Raw genomic sequence first — 16,961 nt, forward strand, 5'->3', positions numbered from 1 at the left:
TTTATGGAGAGCAAAATCTTTTGGGATATTTAAAATCTAAGTTTATTTTTTATATAAAATTACATAAGAGTAAAGAAATTTGAGTGTTTGTTCTTTTAACGTTTACTTTATTTCTAACTTGTATAATTTAGACAGGATATATTTTTATGGAGAGCAAAATATTATAAGTTGTTTAAGGTTTGAGTTGATTTATTCAGGAATAATATTCCTGTCTGTTTTTACCATTCCTACCAAAGATATTTCTGTCGACTAAATAAAAATTCCTTCTATTTAAAATTTAAATAGAACTTGAACAAATACGATAGTTCATAATATCCACGCAGACTTGCACGTAAGAGCGGGAGTCATCCGTTTTAACAAGCAGCGTATTGCACTGATACGAAATAGCTGTGTGTGTATATATGTAGATATGTATGTATATGTATATATATATGTTTATGTATTTATGTGTGTGTATATGTATGTGTATATATGTAGATATATATATGTATGTATATATGTGTATATGTATAGATATGTATATATATATGTGTTTATGTGTGTGTGTGTAAATATATATATATATATATATATATATATATATATACTGTATATATGACAACAACACTCATCACTCACAACAGTGACAAAACAATTACATTGACAATCATGTTACGTTATTTTCAAAATGTTTCCTTTTCTTTTTCATTGCTTCTTCTCCGCTGCGAAGCGCGGGTATTTTGCTAGTCTAATATATAATCGAGTGAATTCTCTGCATTGCTACCTTCCACTCTTTTTCTGATATGTTGAGTAAGAGATCCTTTTCCCACTGTCTTCTTGGATCTTTGAAAGGGAGGAACTGTAAAATAATTTTATATATTACAGAAATTGTGTCTAAGTCCTCAAAAATGAGCAATAATTTTTTCCCAGCATAGTGGGAGGTGCAAGATGAGGGAAAAAATCAAATTCTCAGTTAGAGGATCTGTACAGAACATTTTCAAAACCTGGCAGGATCTAATCAATAATATTTTAGAATACGCTCTTAAAGCACAGAGGAAGTAATTCTCTCCGTATTTCTTTTTCTTCTCCATTCATCTCTATTGCCCTATTAAACTCATCAATTTAGCTTTGTTTACAAGCTATAAGTTTTACTTTGTTGGCCATGCTCTCTTTCTCAGGAGTGGGGGTCGATTTGTTTTCAATCCTATTTTTTGTAAAAATTGATCTTTTTGTATGGAATGATTACAATAAAATTAAAACAAAAAGACTTATGCTTAACTGAACGAATTCTAATCCATGTTTTATAACTCAATGTTAATGTAATGCCTTATGTTAAATTGGAAAAAGTGAAATTCTTTTGCAAATGAATGGTTCAAGAATTTTTTTAGAATGCGGCAAGAATGAATTTGTGTGTTATAAGTTTCTGGATCTCAGTTGCTTTTTTAATGTATCTGAAGGTAAATCTTTAAGAGTAAGTGCTTTAATTACTCTATTGAATTTTGTAAATTAATTTGAAAATGGTGGAGGAGGTTGTACTTTAAATCCTGCTGCTCTTGCCTAAAATATGTATGTGATCTATAGTTACCTGTTCCCAGCTTATTTCCTGCTCAGCTTTTTTCACAAAACAATGTTCATCAGTTCATTTTAGAGGCAGACACCAGAACAGAGTCAACTTAAGCAAATGTTTAGGAGGATTTGGGAACTGCCTTTTTGCTCATTATGGATATTTAGTTTGTTGGTGACCAGTAGGAGAGAGATGAAATATAAATGGGGCATTGTGGTAAAGTTGTTAAGGCTTTGGAGTTTGGACTTCAGACCTATAGTTTGTAAGCTGAAATCCAGCTACTGACACTGTTTTACCATGAGCATGAATGAGCCTGTGCTCCAGTTGTATCTCAAATATTGTAAATCATCTTGGATAAAGGGATCAGCTAAATAAGTAAATGTATCAAAAGGAAAAAAATCAGAATACACCTTGCATAGTACCTTGATGACCATCTAATAAATTCTAAGCACTTAAAATTAATTACATCACTACTGTTAACATCATTTTTTCACTGTTAATAAATATTTAAACATCTTAATTGATTTATTTTATTTATTAGAAACATATTTAACAGTGATGGTTCTGGAGGTGTTTATTAAACCTTGACTATAAGGGCTTTTACTTGCCTGATTTCCATCCATCCATTATCCAACCCACTATATCCTAACTACGGAGTCATGGAGGGTCTGCTGGAGCCAATCCCAGCCAACACAGGGTGCAAGGCAGGAAACAAACCCTGGGCAGGGCACACCCACACACCAAGCACACACTAGGGACAACTTAGAATCACCAGTGCACCTAATCTGCATGCCTTTGGACTGTGGGAGGAAACCCACGCAGACATGGGGAGAACACGCAAACTCCACGTAGGGAGGACCCGGGAAGCAAACCCAGGTCTCCTAACTGCGAGGTGGCAGCGCTGCCCACTGCACTTGCCTGATTTTTTTTTTTTTTAAAATACTTGATTGTAAGTTTGTGTGCATTTGTATAGTTTCTATGTTATATTAGCACTAAGATGTATTGTCATGGCATCTGACATTGCATTTTTATTTTCTGTTCTGTAAATGGTCATTATAAACTGACCCCTTCTGGCTAAAATTCCAATGAAAAGCTTTGTCTCAAACATTGAAGAAAGAACACAGCTCAGCACTAATGGGAATTATTAGGCATCTGCACAAGTATTTACTTGACAAGTGATAATTTTGTTACTTGCCAAGACAGAAAATCAGGAAGGTTAGCTAAATATGGAAGTTGCATTCTGACAACAGACAGTGATCAAATCTCTGGTTGCTGTGATTCCACAGAAGTAAGATGAACCCCTGGTTTAGAAAAAATAGAACATAATACGATAAATGGAACATAGGCAAAATCATTTACATTAAACTGGGTATTCTTTTTAAAATGATTGAAATACACTTCTACCACTTAAAAAAATAATTTTTAGTTCCTCAGATAATTTTTATTATTATTTCTTTATAGTTATTCCTTTTGATAATGGACAGTAACTGAGGCTGCAGAGTTGCTGCAACTCCACAGAAATAAGAGCAAATTCTTTAGGTGGAACATAATCCAAAATCTTTACGTTAAATATATTTTTAATACATTTCAAATGCACATGTCACACAAAAAGAATATACAATCCCCCGATCAACTTGGCGAATTAAATTAGAAGAGTCAGTGTTTGTAGTGTGCCATGTGTAAGAATTTAGAAGCAGTATATTTTGTTAATCATGTAACTATAAAATACTTGCCTTACTTGATGTGAGCAGTGCTACAGTAGTTCCTGTCGTATCTTCCTATGAATAAAGTGGTGAGGTTTTATCATAGTTTTTACATATATCATGAAAGAAGTTTAATATAAAAACATGCAATTAGCAAGATTGACATACAGTATTTAAAATAAGCATTCTGGGACACTACAAACTATGAGTGTCACTACCACCTCAGCTGACAGAAGTGTGTAGCATTCATAAGCTCACAGTATTCCTTCCCCCTCATTTAATTAACATGACGTTTTTATCAGTATTTGAGAAATGAATAGTGTTCAACATATTTTAAAATGTTTTAATGTTTATAAAAGTGTAATAATTCTTGTGAAAAAAGCATATGATTTATATGTACGTCATGCATGAGTATTATTTTTATTGCAACACCATTTTGGAATTTAAAACGGTTGCTAGAGCGGGAGCACTTTTTTTTTCTGATATTGGAATAAATTACAAACCGTCTCTTGGTTCAATTTTGCTGTCTCCCTTGACTTTATTGCTCTAGACTCCTGTAAAGTGTTTATCTCCTGATCTTTTCCTTTGAGCTGTTATTTAAAGGTATGAATTTCTCACCTGTCCTTTTTAAAGACACTGCTTTTAATATCCTCTTTAGCTCAAGTTTGTTTTTCTTTTTAAGGGCATTACACATATATGTAGCCCCAAGAATTTTTAAAATATATTTGTATATGTTCAAATTACCACACAAGGACACTTCTAGAGCTAAATTTAAACACTGCATCTATGGCCTAAATGGTTGGCAACTGCTCCAAACAAGGAAACAACACACACCTCATCCTGTATTATGTTGCTGCTCACAAAACATCCTGAGCCTCAACGTCATGTATTAGATAGTGCAAAGCTACACTCTTATTATTCATTGGTGAGACATCACCCAGGACGGCTTTGTATAGACTGTATTCAGAGGCATCCCTTTGTTTAGTCCTCTACAGATGGCAAAAAAAGAGCCAGCGATTCTCTCAACCCAAGGTAGAAACTACAGTGCAACCAAACACTTTTTATCCTCACATTGTAGAGAAAGATAAATACTAAAAGGCAGAAGCAAACATGCAAAAGTTTAAGTAGAATTCAGCATTGACAACAGGCGGGGACATAGGTGATTCATAAGTCAATTCTAAGACAGATGTTACTTGTCCAGGTGGCTCAGAGCCTTTGTTATGTTAGAGTCTTGATTGTATGTGAAATGGTGTGACAAAGTTTTAAGTACAAAAGCTAGCAGAGAAAATGAGTTCTATGTGACTCACTCTGAGTAAAGCCCACAAGCATGTCACATGAAATGAGATCATGCCTGTTAATATCTGGTTTCAGTATGCTTGGGGGAAAAATGCAAGAGCTACATTATATTTATAAATTTCTGTCAGCATTGTTGCCCTTAATTTATTGGTCTGTGATGAAAGTTCATCAGTTTCTTCATTTGTTGCACTTATTTTAGTTTTTTAGGCAAACATTGTTTTAATATGATACAGAATTTCAAAAAATGTGAGTAGTTGGTAGTAGATATCTGACTTTTAGCATGACTTATTTTAGATAAATATTTAATTATTTTTATTGTGCACTTTAATCCTTCCACTTGAAAGTAATAGTTGCTTTTGTAATTTTGCAAAGGTTTTTTAATTCTTATTATTGTTTAGTTATTTTGCTTGACTTGGTAGTTTTAGGGAACATGGGGTTTAACGCTATTTACAGTGTATTTGTATGTTTCAAAGGAAGCTGGTGACTAATCTGTTTCTCTGTAATCAGCAGTGTTTAACTGAAATATTTCTTTTTGCATTTGCAAATGATGCCATACATTTTTACAAGCTGTTTTATAGATCTATGTGAAGATCCCTTTTTTAATCCACTCAGACCAATTAATTATTTAATCAAATTTTGGAATGAATGTTTAAGGTGGTTGGGGAAAGGGGGCACACAATGGTGCAGTGGTAGCGCTGCTGCTTCAGAGAAAGGAGACCAGGGTGTGTATCCTGTTTCCTTCTTATGTGCATCTTACATTTTCTCCCTGTGTTTTTGTGGGTTTCCTGTTTATTGCTCCGGCTTCCTCCCACCATCCAAAGACATGCAGGTTAGGTGAATTGTCCATGGTAAATTGGTCCTAGTATTTGTTTGGGGTGTGTGTGTTCACCCTTCAGTGGATCTGCATCATGTCCAGGGTTTGTTTCTGCCTTGAGCCTATATATTAGATAGGATAGGCTCCAACAACCCCCTGTATTTGCTGAAGGACGTTACAGAACAATGTATTTTTTTTGTTTGTTTTTAAGGCTTTTGAAGTTGCAGAATCAGAGTTGGGTATCCCGGCTTTACTGGACCCTGAAGATATGGTAGCCATGCGAGTACCTGACAGGCTGAGCATCATTACGTATGTGTCACAGTATTACAACTACTTCTCCAATAAAGCTTATGGTAAGAGGACTTGGAAAATGTTTCCCCAAATATCCCTTATTTTCACTTGCATTTCGGGGGAAAATAATCCCTGTGATATAATTCTAATGTCTCAAAACAACTGCACTGGTCAAGCCATAGGTTATTAAATCTTTTGATTTACATTTTATTCATTAAAGGATGACACAGATACACACAAGGTAGTTTTTTAGATTTTTGTTTTGATTTAGGCAGACCTGGAATGATTTTAGTGTATTTGCATATTGTAAAAAAATGGAATCTGGCTCTTATTGAATTTGAGTAGATTTTTTGGACTTATCTCATTTTAAATCTTTGTTAATAATTTACTTCTGTATTAAGTCAATAACACAGTGAATTGACAGCTTCCTCTGTTATAAGTGATTGGAGCTCATTTCATAATCTTCTTATCAGTGTTTGACCATAATTGACAGCTTCCTCTGTTATAAGTGATTGGAGCTCATTTCATAATCTTCTTCTCAGTGTTTGACCTTTTATGCTCCTTTGATAAAACACAGCTTTTTTAAAAGTTAAGATAAAGTCTGCTGTAATAAAGATATGAAATTTCATTGTTCTTGCGTCTTACAGTTGAGAGTTGATGCATTCATTCAGATCTAAATGAAACCAGAACACAATATGAATTTTAGTTGTTGATGTTTTCTAACAGTAAACCATTTAATTGTTTAAAAAGCATACTTCTTAAATTGGTTTATTGTGCAATGCAGTATTATATTGTTTATCACTGTGCTAAAATGAAATGTATGGAGGATTTGTAGGATTATTAAGGATTTTAACTTTTGTTTTTTTTGGCATGTTTTGTAAATACCTATTCCTACTTACTTTGCTTTCCCATTTATATAGGCAATGCACTCACAACTGCAAAGTTCACTTGTCAAAACGTATGTAAAATACAGCAACTGGCACTGAAGATGTTCAGATTCTTATAAGAAAGTTATACTGGCCATCACTCACTCAAACCATTCCCCATGGCTGCCATATTAGTTTCTTTAAATGTATCTGAACAAGTTACCAGAATCACTGTGATTTGTTATTGTGGAATCTGTATTCTACACAACCAAAATATCCACAACCTATTACTCAAGTTATTTCAAGAAGAAGGGACAAAAACATTTATTTGGCCACACTGAATTTGGCGCTACTCTGTGTGTGTGCACTGTGTGCCTTAATGTGTTCACCATACAATGGACAGGCACCCTGTCCAGGGGATTGTTCCTACCTTGTGCCCTTTGCTTTCCTGGATAGGCTCCAGCCCCCCATGACCCTGCTCAGAACTGATTATGCTTGAAAATGGTATGGATTCGTGGTTGGGTTCCTGCACTGTACCTTATTCTGCATTTGACCTTGCAATGGAATAATGGATTGTCTAGTGGTTAGCACTGTTTCCTCTCTCGCCTCTACAAACACCTGATTTGATTCTTGGCCCATTGAATGATGAAAATTTAAGTAATTGTTTATGAAGTTATTGAGTACATTGATGCAGTGTGTATTTTTATTGGAAAAATAATTTGAAACTATAGATTTGGTAAACGTTGATCCCCTGCATTCACATCATTAATTTCAAAAAAATGTTGCCTAACGTTTGACCAAACAAATGCATGAAAGTCTGTTGATTAGCTGGATTGAAGTTCTTAGGGTCCAATTAAATTCAGTCATTAAGAAATAGGCAATGGCACTGCTGTAAATCTGATTAGACCAGGCTGTCCACAAAAAATGAGTAATTGTGCAAGAAGTCTGGTGATGGAGGCCACCAAAAGACCTGTGAGAACTCTCTAAATATCTTGCAAGCTATAGGCAGAGATTGGAAAGACTGTGCAGACAACCACTGTAACAAGGGTGCTTCACCAGCTGCTCTTTTATGGGAGAGTGCTAAAGAGAAAATCACTGTGAGGTTTTTTTTTTAAAAGACATCCCATCCCAGCAAGAGTTTGCCTTAAGGTGAATGGGAGAACCTGAAGTCAGCTTGAAGAAGGGCCCTATGGTCTAATGAGAGCAAAATTAACATTTGATATTATTATAGATTATACACTGCTTGGTGTAAGCCGAGTAACAAAGCACGCTGGATGGCTTGTGTGGGTAGAGGGTAAAATTAATGCAAGACCATGCTGAGTAGTCCTGGAGGGTAACTTGATACTAACTGCAAAGACCTGTGCCATGGGAGAAGATTTATTTTCCATCATGATGGTAACCCAAAGCTGCACAGGATTGGTTTAGAACAACTGTGTTGATGTTCTAGAGTGGCAGGTCAGACTCCTGATCTCAAATGATTTGAGACTCTGTGACAGAATGTGAAAAATACTGTTCATTTAGGATCACAATGCAAACTGACAGAGCCTGAGTAGATTTTCAAGAACAATGGCGAAACGTTGCAGTGTCCAGATGTCCAAAGCTGATACACACCTGATCACACAGGCTTAATAATTTGATTACTGTAAAAGGAGCTCCCACTAAAAAGGAGCTCCCACTAAATACTGACTTAAAGGGGGGTAAATACTTATGCAATCAATAGTTTTATATTTTAGATTTGTAACCAGTATAGACCACTTTGCAGAGATCTGTTTTCATTTTGACAATTGAGTTTATTTTTTGTTGATCAAAGTCAAAAAGCCAAATTAATATCAGTTATTCAGTACTGTATAACAATAAAATGTGAAAACCTCTAAGAATGATTATATATTTTATATGCAGTGTAATGTGTAGAGAGAGTCCCTTTAATGCAGTGCTTTTTTCCTCTCTCTCTCTCGACAAAATCGTGTGTAATCAACAATTTACATTTGCTTGCATCATAATAAACATTTGTATGGGAAACAATGGCAGTACAGTGTTGTAAGGCTTTGTTTCCCATCCTCCATAGGCAAGTCAGTTGGTATTGTACTCAAAGCTGATTAACATTTTGTTAGGTATCAGTGATTCTTTTTAACCAGAGCCATACTACTTTAGACTTTGTATTTCATATACTAGCAATGCACTCAGAGGAAACATATACAAACATGTGGAGAGCATGCAAACTCCATATAGGGAGCTACTGGACATGAAACCTGATCTCCTTGCTGCAAGGCAGCAGAACTGCCACTGGGCACCTTAATCAGAGAAATCCTTTAGCACTTAATTCTGTCAATTGGTCATGCATTGAAGATGGCTGATAAAACATTTTTAGTACAACACTACACATTAATGTACATCAGCATTGGGTCAATTTTTGCAAAGTGGTCTATTTCATTCTTGCTGTCTTATATCTCTGAAAATAAGTTAAATTTCTGTTTATAGTATTTTAAAGCAATTCTCCTATCCTGCAAATTTTCCTTGCTACTTACAAGAGGTAGCCTGTGTATTTTTGGTTTTATGATTTTTTTTTTTTTAACTACAGTTTTATTTAATTTAGTACTTGATCTCTAGTAATTGACATCTGTGGCCTGGCTGTAATATTTATTTCAACCTGTTTTTGCTAAAATGCTGTTAAAACCATGTTTTTATTTGGTTTCCATGAAAATAGCCTGAAAGGAAGTAGCTTGTGCAAGTTTAGTTCCTTAAAATATTCATAGTAACTGACAAATAAGTCACATTCCTCTACTCATAACAAAACTAGAAGCACTGTCCTAGAATAGGCAGTTTATTACAGTTGTGACAATCGTTCCTCATTGCCTATACAAAATGTTAAGTCACTTTATTTCATATGTTGTGGAGAGGCAGGCCAGTTATCTAATTAAACCTCAGTATTGCTTTTAATGTGCATAGTGTTTAGAAAGAACACAAAATTAAATCCCAGTCTGTGGTAGTTTTGTTAATGTTCTGAATGAGAAAAACTGTATTATTTTAAAATAGTTATTTTGTCAATTCTGTAATTTTACTGCTTTCTTGAAGCAGGGCCGACCTCAATGAAGAGGCCAGGAAGTACAACACACAATGAACCTGCACTGAAGAAGCCAACCTCTGCCTCTAGTGAAAGAAGAGATGAGACAAGGGTAACATACTTATGAAGATTTCTATTTTTTTATATGTATGTGTGTGTATATCAGATTATATTATATATATGTGTATATATATATCCCTACAGCGACTCCTGGTGGTCCCCAAGATATCCAGCAGGGCTGTGTAAAAACACTACATAGTCCATAAGGCCCTGCTGGAACTCGGGGCACGATCCTGCTGTCGGGAGAGCTCCTCCTGGCGGTGCGGACCGGCATGGGAAGCCGGCAGTATATATATACATATATATGTGTATATATATATATATATATATATATGTATATATGTGTGTGTATATATGTGTGTGTATATATGTGTATATATATATATGTATATATGTGTGTGTGTGTATGTGTATATATATATATATTTATATACACACATATATACACACACATATATACATATAATATACTGCTCACAAAAATTAAAGGAAGATTTTTTTTATTGGGCCTGGCATGAAATCAATTAAATCTGTCTGATAATTTTCTGGTTGGTTAAGCAGCTGAGGTGATTGTTAATCACTTTCAGCTGTATTGGTGTTCATGGACTTAACGACAGGTGCACTAAAGTGGCAACAATTAGAAAACCCTCAAAACAGGACTGGTTTTACATGTGGAGGTCATTTCAAGTTTCTCCCTCTTGATCTGTTTTGGCTGGTTTTCCACTCGTGCTAGTTTTGGCTTGAGTAATTATCTCTACTGGCAGTATGAGGCGATTCCTTAACCCTACAGAAGTTGCACAGGTTGTCCAACTTCTTCAGGATGGCACATCCACACGTGCTGCAGCAAGAAGGTTTAATGTGTCTCCCAGCACAATCTCCAGAACATGGAGGAGATTTCAGGAGACTGGCTGTTATTCTCGGAGATTTGGACAGGGCCCGTATAAGGTCCTCAACCCATCAGCAGGACTGATACCTGCTCCTTTGTGCAAGGTGGAACAGGCTGAGCACTGCTCGTGCCCTACAGAATGACCTTCAGAGGGCCACTGGTGTGAATGTCTCTACCAAAAAAATCAGGAACAGACTTCATGAAGATGGCCTGAGGGCCCGACGTCCTGTAGTGGGCCCTGTGCTCACTGCCCAGCACCGTGGAGCTCGACTAATTTGCTCAAGAACACCAGAATTGGCAAGTCCGCCACTGGCCCTGTACTTTTACAGGCGAGCAGGTTCACCCTGAGCAGCTGTGATAGGCGTGAAAGAGTCTGGAGAAGACAAGGAGAACGATATGCTGCCTGCAACGTCGTTCAACATGACAGGTTTGGTGGTGGGTCAGTGATGGTCTGGGGAGGCATATCCATGGAGGGACGCACAGACATCTACTGCGTTGGAAATGGTGCTCTGACTGCCATAAGGTATCGAGATGAAATCCTTGGTTTCCTCCTAATGCACGACAATGCCCGGCCTCATGTGGCAAGAGTATGCAGGCAGTACCTGGAGGATGAAGGAATTGAAACAATTGAATGGCCTTCACGATTCCCTGACTTAAACCCAATAGAACATCTGTGGGACATTATGTTTCGGTCCATTAGGCGCCGCCAGGTTGCTCCTCAGACTGTACAACAGCTCAGGGATGCCCTCATACAGATCTGGGAGGAAATGCCACAAGACACCATCCGTCATCTCATTAGGAGCATGCCCCGACGTTGTCAAGCATGCATACAAGCTCGTAGGGGCCACACAAGATACTGAAAAGCATTTTGAGTAGCAGAAATTAAGTTTTTGAAAAAAAGGACTAGCCTGCCACATCTTCATTTCACTCTGATTTTAGGGTGTCTACATAATTGAGCCCTCTGTAGGAAGAAAACTTTTATTTCCATTAAAAGACTTGGCATCCTTTTGTTCCTAAGACCTGTCTTTATTTGTATAGATATCCAACTTCATATTGAGATCTGATGTATCTAATGTGTTTCTTTAAAGTGTTCCTTTAATTTTTGTGAGCAGTGTATGTGTGTGTGTATATATATATATATATATATATATATATATATATATATGAGAATGTCAGAGAGATATATATAGAGATTGATTGTTTGCTTTTCACACTCTCTCTCTCTCTCTCTGACATTCTCTGCTCCTGACATGCAGGAAGATATGAAGAGGAAGATATGTTTGCATTCTTTAAATTGTGAGAAAGAACTGTCATCTCTGTCTTGTCATGGAGCACAGTTTAAACTTTTGACTAAAGGGTGTTATTTCATGTCTAGAGGGCTCTAATAATGTTAACAGTGTGGGAGAGTTTATAAGGGCTTAAAATATATAAAAATAACCATACAAACATATGGTCTCTACTTGCTGGATTTTCATCTATCGGGGGTTTTGGAGCAAACCCCACGATTGAGGAGGATTACTATATATATATATATATATATAATATATATATATATGTATGTGTGTGTGTGTGTGTGTATATATATATATATATATATATATATATATATATATATATATATATAAAATATATATGTGTGTATATATACTGTATATGTATATGTGTGTGCATATATATATATATATATATATATATCTCAGATTATAATTATTTAAAAAGTTGTTTCTATAGACATGTTTTATCTTTTTCTTAGACATCTGTAATATCCGATAATGAGACACCCAAACGTGAAACACTAAGCAGCACTTGTACAACCTGCAAAAAACATGTTCATCTAGTACAGAGATACCTGGTTGATGGTAAATTGTACCATCGTAACTGTTTCAGGTAAGAAAAGTATTAAACTGTGTTTTACACAATTAACATTGTTCTTCTCAGAATGCTCTGAATACTGTCCACTCTCCTGAATAGTAGTTTTGGCAACTTTATATTAGCTTATAATGTAGCTTATGTTAAATTATTTTAAATGTTTATTTATGAAACACATGAAAAAAAAAATCATAAATTCCCATACTGACAGCTATCAAACTAAATTTGGGAAATACCAGTTATGGAATAAAAATGAACAGTGAAGAAAAGATGTTATTTGTTACTTTTGTTTTTCCAATTTAATTGAATTTGGAAGCTTAGAAGATAAGTTAAATTAACCATGTTGAAAACAATATTTTATTCCTTTAGTTTATGGGTATAGGTAAAAAAACACAGAGATCCCATTAATATAAATTGGCCTATATGTATTACTTTTATATGTAAAAAGTAATTCATAGGTATTTTTTTTGAATGTGAGTACAGTACAGATTCTTATTTTAAAAAAAAATGGTAACTGTTAGTCCAAATATAAGATTTCTTATTTATTACTGACACATTGATGACAATTTTAGCTGTTATAACTTATTTTGATTTAGAGATAGGTATGAAAATTGATTATCAAATTGAAATGAGTGATGTGGAAAGATTGATCAATTTCATTATCAAAATGTTCTTGAATTGAATTACAATTTAACAAAAGTATGCCACAAAAGTTAATTATAAAGAAAAGCTAATAAAGGAGAAAGTAGGGTGAAATGACACCTTTTATTTGCTAACTAAATAGATTACAAATGCAAGCTTTTGAGGCAGCTAAGGCAAAAGAAAAGCTAACTCAGAATACCTTGGTAGAAAGCTACAAGAGTCTCTTAACATACCAAATTGATATGCATAATTGGTTTGAAATCTCATCCTTTTTTTCTTCTTCAAGAAATTGAGTTTCCCTTTAAATTACTTCATTGGGACATTATAATTTATAAATTTTTCAAATAGCCTGTCCTGGTAGATCTAGGAGCAAGAGTAGATGTGTCTATGGCACATTCTTACACATACCTACATCTTTTCACAGCTGGCCAGTTTTTGTTGCCAATAAACCTAAATTGCATGTGTTTGGGAAATAGGAGCAAACCTTGGTGTTTTGATAAAAACCCACTTGAAAATTAACACATTTGTAGTCTCCACATAGCCATCATCCAGACCAGGATTTGAATCCAAGCCTCTGAAGCTATGGCACTAACCAGTACACCAACATCCCACCCTATAAAAAAAAGTTTTGTTTTTTTTTTTCTTTTCAGATGTAAAGAATGCAGCAGTACATTACTTCCAGGTTCGTACAAAGCAGGATCAGAGCTGGGTACATTTCTTTGCACACATCACTTTTTAAAGACAGGAATAAATCAGAATGGGCGGCCTGACCTCAGCAACAGTTTAGGATTAACCAGAGATGCCTCACCCTCCGCTGCGGGAGAAATGGTACCAGAAACTCCCCCATCTGGCAGGGAGACATCTCAGCCATTTTCAGCACGTAGACTTGCTGAACGATTTTCAGTCCCAAGAGATGGTGCACAGTTGGATAGAGTAAAAACAGAAATACATGTTCCTGGAACAGCTGAGGAGGAAAAGCAAGAGAGTGCTAAAACTGAGGTTTCTTCCAACCCCTTTGAAGATGAAGAAGGTGAAGAGAAAGAAAAGCCACAGTTGGGTATAGCCAACGGGGAGACTTTTTTGCCAGAAAAGACTGATGTATCGGAAACCAGACCGGTACCTGCACCTCGAAAGGTCCTTGAACCTAATATGCCGTCTCCAACAGCACGGCCAGTACCAAGACCCAGACAGAGTGGTGTTACAGGAGTAGAAACAAGTTCTAGAGGGGGTCGTCCCCAGGAAATGAATGGTAAGTTAACCCAAAATGACTTGTATGTATGTTAAAATAAATATTTAAAATGTGATTCAAGTTTGATCCTACACTTCTGAGTACTAAATTATAAACAGTACTAGTTCATGGACATATCTTGGATAAAAAGTTAATTTGTGTTCGATTCCTTCTATCTCACAAATAGGAGCCCTTGTAGATCCCAGTAGAGATATTCCTTTACCCCGTGAACGATCCCTGTCTCCCCTCAGGTAAGCTTCTGATAGGTAACCATCATATATAGCAATGGATTCTTGAGCCTAATGATTGTTTTAAAAGTGTGTTATTAAGAAGTTTGTTTTGCTTTATATTGAGGCTTAATTTGTTAATGTTAAAATATTTAAGTAAATACAGTATGTAATAACATTTACAGCATATGAAATATTGTCAAATGGTAATGTTTGTGCTCTTTGCTCTGTTAATGATCTGGTATTTTGTCTTACAGAAATAAGATAGGAATTGAAGGTCATTGCAAGGATCCACCATGGATGGCCTTGGTTCAGTCAGAGAAGAAAAAGCCAGCTCCTCCGCCCCCTCCTCCTGCTGGAGGAAAAGCTGCATGTCCACCTACTGGCCCTGCTTCTAAAGAAAATGTGCAAGTCCCTGAAGTATCTTCCCATTCCCTAAACCCATTTGAAGATGAGGAAGCTGATGATGATTCTGAAAAGGGTGGTGAGGAAGATTTGGGCAAGGCTAAGCCAGTACCAGCTGGGGGATCACTAAAACCATCTCACCCATGGTATGGTATTACTCCCACTAGTAGCCCAAAAATAAAAAAGCGACTTGCACCACAGGTACCACCTACACCATTCTCGGGTGAGTTCTGTCTGAGCAAACACCTATATGATCAATTTCCAGAAACTGTGCCACCTCTCCTACAGCAGGATCCAGTGTATTCTGTATGAGGCATTTGTGATTTACAATTAGGGTTTTTAATTTTGTGAAGAACACAAAATGCCATTTAGCAAGGTTTGTTTTTTTTAAGTTAGCTTGGTTACCTAATTATTTATTTAACAGTTGGTTTCGTACTGCACCTGTAACCTGTATGGAAATCGATTTTAAAGCTTTTTTTAAATTTGTACATTTTGGTGTAAGTTTACTATTTGGCTGTACATGTAATGCTTACAGTATGTATTTTTCTTTATGTCAATGTTTCATTAGTCATTCATTTTTTCAGTTACTATGAAATACATCATATAATCAAGATTTTATTAATACTCTTGTTTAAAAGCTCTGTTAAATCACCACTGAAACTATCATTTTTCCTATATTTTAAGTTTGACTTAAAATTAATATTATTGTTTACAGCTCAATCCCATTCAGAACCACCATCATCCACACCATCTCCTGCTCGAAGTATAGAAAATGTTTCTTCTGAAATGCTGGCAAAGTCTCCACTTGACGGTAGTGGTTCGCCTTCAGCACCTGAATCTCCTGTCACAAAAAGTATCTCTGAACCAACCATTAGTGGGCCAGATATCCAGCATTCAGCAAAAGTTATTTCTGAAGCTGGTGCTCATCAAGTAACCGGAAACAAATCTCCTGCCCAAGCTAATGTTACTGTTCCTTCAATGAATACCAGCTCAGCTCCAGCCACACCACAAGCTACTCGTAGCACAAGTATGAGAGCAGCACGTCCACCTCCACCACGACCTCCCACAACACCTAGCCCAATTTCAGTTTTGTTTCCAGTGGATAATACAGCATCTTCAAAATCAAGCACACTATCATCACAGGCACCCAAACTTGTGCATCAGAAGGTATATTAAAACACATTGAAATTGGTACAATGTATCTCCCTGCTTGATTTTTTTTTTTTTTTACTTTTAAATTTCATAGTTCAGATGGTGTCAGAAGATGTAGAAATGAATTATTGTGTATCTCTCTATGATTTTTAGAGCTCTTGTAAAGAAAACCCTTTTAACAGAAAATCTTCTCCTGTGGTGTCTCCCCAACGCAACACTCCAAAAGGCCCAAAACCGGCCCGGCCACCTGCCCCAGGACATGGATTTCCTCTTATCAAGAGAAAGGTTGGTCTTTTTAATAGAGGAGTAGAAACTGGGTAACATTGAGAACTGAGACTTTAAATATGCACACAGATTTTTAAGGAACCACAGTAAAAAGATACTCCAAGAAATTGAAAGAGTGGGTGAAAAGAACAAGTAAAAAGTCTGAATTTGTACCACAAATGATGTATGTCTTCAAAAGCAGATTATGTCATCAGTCTGTCATTTGGTTAAAATAATGTCTGCATTGTTTTGATATTGGTAGACAATTCCATTGTTCTTGCCTTAAGTACTGCATATGTCTATTCTCTTTACTATTTGTGTTAAGATGTTTTTCTGTGGTATGATGAATGGTAATGGTTTTGACGGTCTAACTTTGCATCACATTCTTATCACTAGCAGAAATACTTTGAGATGTTATATTTTTATATGTTAGCTGAACTTGAGTTTGAATCATGATACATACCTCTCAGAATTATGTGTACGATGTGATTGGCTGCCTGATAGGCAGTGGAATGCCTAGGGAGAAAAGGATTGCACAGGGTAAGGATGGTGCTTAGAAAGGCCCAGGAGACAGATAATTTTTTAAGAAATTAGATTCAATTATAACTTTATTTGTTTGAAATTAAAAATATCCATGCGTCTAAATGGTGACTC

The 16,961-nt window shown here is 35.9% G+C and overlaps 1 protein-coding gene across 3 annotated transcripts in view; it reads left to right on the plus strand.

The window, feature by feature from the left end:
* The window catches only part of micall1a (MICAL-like 1a), a 69,213-nt gene that overhangs the window by 26,354 nt on the left and 25,898 nt on the right, over window positions 1–16,961 (plus strand). Inside the window, exons 3-10 of one of the 3 annotated variants that reach the window (XM_039765599.1) lie at window positions 5,568–5,709; window positions 9,586–9,686; window positions 12,274–12,407; window positions 13,682–14,280; window positions 14,447–14,510; window positions 14,744–15,114; window positions 15,607–16,058; window positions 16,197–16,328. In XM_039765599.1, the coding sequence (XP_039621533.1) occupies window positions 5,568–5,709; window positions 9,586–9,686; window positions 12,274–12,407; window positions 13,682–14,280; window positions 14,447–14,510; window positions 14,744–15,114; window positions 15,607–16,058; window positions 16,197–16,328 (1,995 nt within the window). The remainder of the gene's footprint in view (window positions 1–5,567; window positions 5,710–9,585; window positions 9,687–12,273; window positions 12,408–13,681; window positions 14,281–14,446; window positions 14,511–14,743; window positions 15,115–15,606; window positions 16,059–16,196; window positions 16,329–16,961) is intronic. The other 2 variants (XM_039765600.1, XM_039765601.1) reach the window with 2 other exon arrangements.

Source organism: Polypterus senegalus, chromosome 10, assembly GCF_016835505.1.
Source record: "Polypterus senegalus isolate Bchr_013 chromosome 10, ASM1683550v1, whole genome shotgun sequence".
Lineage (NCBI taxonomy): Eukaryota > Metazoa > Chordata > Cladistia > Polypteriformes > Polypteridae > Polypterus > Polypterus senegalus.